At 38.2% G+C, this 6,000-nt stretch overlaps 1 protein-coding gene across 2 annotated transcripts in view; it reads left to right on the top strand.

The window, feature by feature from the left end:
- Window positions 1–6,000, top strand: part of MAST2 (microtubule associated serine/threonine kinase 2) — a 326,453-nt gene that overhangs the window by 270,300 nt on the left and 50,153 nt on the right. For both annotated transcript variants that reach the window (XM_026651972.1, XM_026651974.2), the window contains 2 exons: window positions 1,290–1,365; window positions 2,205–2,414. In XM_026651972.1, the coding sequence (XP_026507757.1) occupies window positions 1,290–1,365; window positions 2,205–2,414 (286 nt within the window). The remainder of the gene's footprint in view (window positions 1–1,289; window positions 1,366–2,204; window positions 2,415–6,000) is intronic.

The raw sequence follows: 6,000 nt of genomic DNA, 5'->3' as shown, positions 1-6,000 counted from the left end.
TGTAGCCCACGAAAGCTTATGCTCTAATAAATTTGTTAGTCTCTAAGGTGCCACAAGTACTCCTGTTCTTCTCACAAGTAAGAGATTGTTCTTGCTTCCTTCCACGAGTTAAGAGAGTAACATAATCTATGTTGTGTTATAAACATACTGTTCCCAGGACAATGTTTTTGCCTTTAAATAGGTTTGCTACAGGATAGTATCTCTAACGCATGCAGAGTTTCAGATATATTTGTTCCTTTCAGAGAGACATATTTCACCCATCATAAGAAACTTTAAAACTATCTGTTTGAGTTGGTTCAGGCCAGAAATAATTGTATCTTTTAACATAGAGAATATATATTTAGCAAGATGTATACTCTTAAAATCATAAAAACAAATAACCATGTAATGTGTTATAATGGAAGTCACGGTTTATTTTGAAAATAAAAACAATGAAACCGGAAAAATGAAGCCATAGTGTGCTGCAGGCAATCAGGTAACTACGTGTGTAATTAATTTGTATGTGCATTACTTCATTCAGCCTTTGGCTCCTCTTAACCATGGAATGAGTCATAGCATTACATACCAACATCAGATGTGATGAAATGAGATGCAACTAATCTTTTGAATGTAATCAAGCTGTAATACAGACTTAGCTTCTGTCAGGATTTAGTGTCCTGTTTTTCAGTGTCTTCAAGAAGCTAACTTGTGAAAGTGTATTGCATACATTGTGTAATATGTAATGTGTGCACGGAGTGGTGTTAATAAAAATATATATATAAATCGGTGTGAATAATGTTGTAGCTCCTAGTGTCTTGCTTCACTTCACAGTGTCCCCTTTCAACATTACAGACTCTGGAGGAAACAGCTCTCCTCCTTCAGGGTCTCTGAATGTTGCCAGGGAGGGATAAATGAAAATGGGGGTAATGCGGGAAATATGGAGGACCACACCACTGGGAACAGTAAAACAATTAAAATTGGATTGATAAGCCTATGCATCAATTTTAAATGTCAGTATATTTGATGTTGTCTTTACTTTGAAAAGAATGCCTGTTCTTAATTGATGTTAAAATTCTAGTGAAGACAGGGCAGTTTGTAGTTTTCGACCTGCTAACTCTTGTGAAAACTACAAATTGCCTTCTCTTCAGGTGGATTTTAACCTGAGTTCAGACCATCCCTTTTTTTCGTAGGGAAGACAAGCCTGTGATGGCCATATCTGATCTAAGCAGCACACTCACAATGGCTGTTTGGGTTGTTTTTTTACCATCAATGTAAAGGTTATAAATTATGAATATATTTTTTCCCTTCAGTCCTGGTCGTTCCCCGATTTCCTTTGACAGCGAAATAGTAATGATGAATCATGTGTACAAAGAAAGGTTTCCGAAGGTAAGGACCAATGTTTTGAACAATTTATTCAGTGAAAGTATTAAACAACACTGTTTAGGATTAATTCATAAGCACTTACTTGAGAGAGATCCAGTTGCTTACATATGGTTTCTAAGCAGTGTAGTTTGTTCAGAGTTTGCAGACATACTCATCCTCTGTTTTTCACTTTAATCTCACAATTGAGAAATCAGAATTAATGTTTAGAGGACTGCTGATGGAAAACTTTAAAAAGCATCCTGGTGAGCGATTACTGTGTATGTTTCATATTTCCTGAATTCCTCTTCCCTTTCCCTATTTATTATTACAGGGAATGTGCCTGAAGATAGGAACTTTTTTGCTAAATGCTCTTGCTCTCACTGCTTAATCCTGATTTGAAATAATCACCTTTGTTTTGTTACATCGCAGTTGATTATGGTCAAGGTCCCTGAGCACTCTGCAGCAATCTTGACCAAAATTCTTCTTCAAGACCCTTGCATTCTATGACACTCCTGTAATAAATTTAATATTATGATTCCCATTCTGTGAGCACAGCACAGGGATACAGAATCAGAGTTGAGGTTTTTATGGACCCTTAACACTGAATGTTCTGACTTTCAGAAACTTGGATTTTTTACTACAAGATTCTAATTATGTTTAAGTTAATGTACATGTCATTACAACCAGAACTCTTAGTTGGTAGTATTTTTTTTCTGTGAATTCTAATATCACTGAGCTTTCTTGAATAGTCATATATTTTGGCAATGAAAAAGTGTATCAGTTAGCATCCTATCTGTTCACATTTACATGTCAGGATAGCAAAATTCAAGTAAGTTTGTCTTCTTTTTATTCTTTGCTTTTAGGCCACAGCACAGATGGAGGAACGGCTGGCTGAGTTTATTGCTTCTAATGCTCCAGAGAACGTGCTGCAATTAGCAGATGGGGTCCTAAGCTTCATTTATCATCAGGTTATTGAGCTGTCCAGAGACTGCCTGGATAAATCACGTGAAGGACTTATTACTTCCCGGTACTTTTATGAGCTGCAGGAAAACTTAGAGAAACTCCTACAGGATGTAAGTCCACTTAGAAAATATATAATACGTTGCTTTGATTAAACCTTTAACAATAAATAAAACCTTGAGTTTTGGGAGAGCCAGTATGTTTCAATGGGTAGGACACCAGGTGGGCAGTTAGGAGACCAGTGTTAACATCCGAGTCTGCCACTGATGTACCATGTATATTTGGGCAAATCACTTCACCCCTGTACTCCAATTTTACAAAAATCAGGAAATGTACATGAATGAGTTGGGGGAGTTTAGTGAAAATTCGGCTCAACCAGGTAAAAGAAATTGCTTTACTTTCATGTACTTTAAGAATTTGAATGACTTATTAATGAGGATAGTGCCTTGAAGGAATAAAAACGTCATAGTGTTACTATAAATATTTGTTTTACAAAGGATTTTCAAAAGTTGAACTTTATTCTTTTTTTTTTTTAGTTCTGCAATGTATTTTGTAGCATTCAAAATATTAACAAAAACACAGGACGACACAAACTTTAATACATGTTGATTGCACTTCAACTATTCAAACAAAATCACTGTTTTCTATAAAATAAAAGAAATATTTGATAAAAATGTCCCTATAAGTTAATGTTTGTATGTCAGTTTAAATGCCTGTTTTACCTATATGTAAGCTGGACTGGAATTCTGCTGATGAATTTTGATGGAGAGAACAAATTATAGGGATCAAAAGGATATGCCACAGCTGCCGTGATGGGTTTGTCGATAGTGCTATTTGTTACCATAGTATAGGTTTTGACTTGGGAACAACTTTCTAACTGTTGCTTCTTGGTTAGGGAGCAGTTGAGCTGGAATATTATGGAGGTGATGATGCCTGTAGCCTCCATATCTTGGAAGATCACAGGTATTGCCGAGTGATGTAAGAAGGGAGAGATGAGCTAAGTTAGTTGAAATAAAATTAGTTTATTCTCTATGTTGGGTTTTGTATATGTTCTGTGGAGCTGCATAGATATTTCCCTGAGCAGTTTGCAGCTCCCATGATGTGAATTCTAGCAATTTGTACACCGTTGCCATTCTTTCCAGGTAATGGCACTGTACATGAGAAAATGGTATCAAGATTAAAAAGCTGTGCAAAATACTAGGAACTCTTACTCATATTAGCTAAAATCTTTAGCAACCTCCTTTTGAAGACAGAGCTCCTCTTGGTATGTGCTGTAATTACTTGGGAGAGAAAACTCAAGTTTGTCTTCATAAAGATCTTCCATTATAAAGAGGAGAATTCTGACAACACAAGAGTCTAAGGGGATGCCTGGTGACGGTATCTGTGAGGTTTTTTAAAATGTTGCTTATATATGTTAGAACTAACTACTATGAACATAACATTTCGGTGGTACATTGATTTTTATACTGATCTTAAATATCCTGTTGTTTATCTTGTATTTTGCTTACACAGTTTAATCTAACTCATACTTTTTTCAGTTAATGTTTCTTCTCTTGAGAGTATGAATTAATTACTAGGAATTGCATTGTTGCTAAAGCCCTCAGAGATAACCTTGTGACATTTGCAAGTAACAACAGTTAACCTTTTTTTTGAGGACTTAGCAGAGCAGAGGAGTGTTTTAATTATTTATTGATAAGTGAATTTGTAGCATTCATGACAGTGACAGTGAAGACTAGTTCTTAAATACTGTCCAGGAGTGCCATTGCCAATGAGTTCTCCTTCCTAGAGCTATGTGGCTGGATTGCCATGAAAAGAGTTCCCAGACACCATCTGAGATGCTTGTGTGTTTGGAAGTTTAGTTCAGCACAAAAGTAGGATGTGTCTTTATGTTCCAGGGCAAGTATCACAAATTTCAATAGCAAATACAGGTTTTACTACAGTCACAGCTAGTCGTGGTGTGGTATTGTTTGCACACTGTTGGCTCCATCACACGGAGCCCTGGATGTGATCAGATGAGCATACTTCCACATGAGCTCTCTAGCCCTTCATGTGCATCCGAATGAGTCTAGAATTGGTGGACTTACAGAAACCTTTGTTGCTACATCCCTCTGTCAGGCTGCCCCCCGGCGATATCAGAATGACAAGACCTGATAACGCACAGTGGAAAAAGCTGACCAGAGATTCCAGTCTGTAGGAATGGAGGGGTTGTATCTCACCAAAGAAGTTGTCCTGGAGTGATGGTCTTTAAAAGGAAATGTGAAAATTAGACTAGACTAGAAATGTGAGCAGCACAAGCTTCCAGAGCAAGCTAAGCAACACCTCAGTGTGGGTTCAGTTAGACAATGCCACCATGGCTCTTTAGAGAAACTGAGAAGGAGGCACAAGAAGCAAAGATGTCACTGAAGAGTTTCACCTACTGATGACTTTTGTGGGGAAAAAAGCTGTCAACCACTCGCATAGCTCAAGACCTAAGCGATGAGGCAGATAGGCTAACAGGCAACAGATATACACAAGAAAATGGGAATTCAATTTCAGTTTCAGAAGCTGTGTCTCTGGTGGGTAAATCCACAGCTGAGTGCAGACACCGCACTCAGTAGAGCAGAACTTTATCATGCCAAGTGCAACAAAAATGATTAAGGGTATGGAATGGCTTCCGTATGAGGAGAGATTAATAAGACTGGGACTTTTCAGTTTGGAAAAGAGACGGCTAAGGGGAGATATGATTGAGGTCTATAAAATCATGACTGGTGTAGAGAAAGTTACTACTTCTCATAACACAAGAACTAGGGGTCACCAAATGAAATTAATGGGCAGCAGGTTTAAAAACAAATAAAAGGAAGTATTTCTTCACACAACACAGAGTCAACCTGTGAAACTCCTTGTTAGAGGATGTTGTGAAGGTCAAGCACCATAACAGGGCTCAAAACATAACTAGATAAATTCATGGAGGATAGGTCCATCAATGGCTATTAGCCAGGATGGGCAGGGCTGGTGTCCCTAGCCTCTGTTTGCCAGAAGCTGGGAATGAGCAACTGGAGATGGAACACTTGATGATTCCCTGTTCTGTTCATTCCCTCTGGGGCACCTGGAACTGGCCACTGTCGGAAGACAGGATACTGGGCTAGCTGGACCTTTGGTCTGACCCAGTAGGGCCATTCTTATGTTCATATATATTTCCACACCTGCCCTCTTATAGGCAGGGTGTTCCAAAAGGTAGGTAAGATCCCAGGGGAAGCAAGCCTAAGGGGAAAAACAGTTTAAGAGAGTGGGCAGTTTTTCAGAGAGAAATTATTAAGGACACAATAGCAAACTATCCCAGTGCGTAGGAAAGATAGGAAGTATTGCAAAAGACCACTGTGGCTTAACCAGGAAATCTTCAATGATCTGAAACTCAAAAAGAGTCCTACAAAAAGTGGAAACTAGGTCAAATTACGAAGGCTGAATATAAACAAATAACACAAGTATGTAGCGACAAAATTAGAAAGGCCAAGGCACAAAACGAGATTAAATAACTAGAGACATAAAGGGTAACAAGAAAACAGTTTACAAATACATTAGCAGCAAGAGGAAGACCAAGAACAGGTTAGGCCCATTATTCAGTGAGCGGGCTGGGGGGGGGGGGGGACAATAACAGAAAATGTGGAAATGGCAGAAGTGCTAAATGACTCTTTTGTTTCAGTTTTCACCAAAAAGGTTAGT

Source organism: Terrapene carolina, unplaced genomic scaffold, assembly GCF_002925995.2.
Source record: "Terrapene carolina triunguis isolate 2854851 unplaced genomic scaffold, T_m_triunguis-2.0 Scaffold110, whole genome shotgun sequence".
Taxonomy (NCBI): domain Eukaryota; kingdom Metazoa; phylum Chordata; order Testudines; family Emydidae; genus Terrapene; species Terrapene triunguis.
The sequence above is the reverse complement of the archived record's forward strand: the minus strand, read 5'-3'. Positions and strand labels throughout refer to the sequence as shown.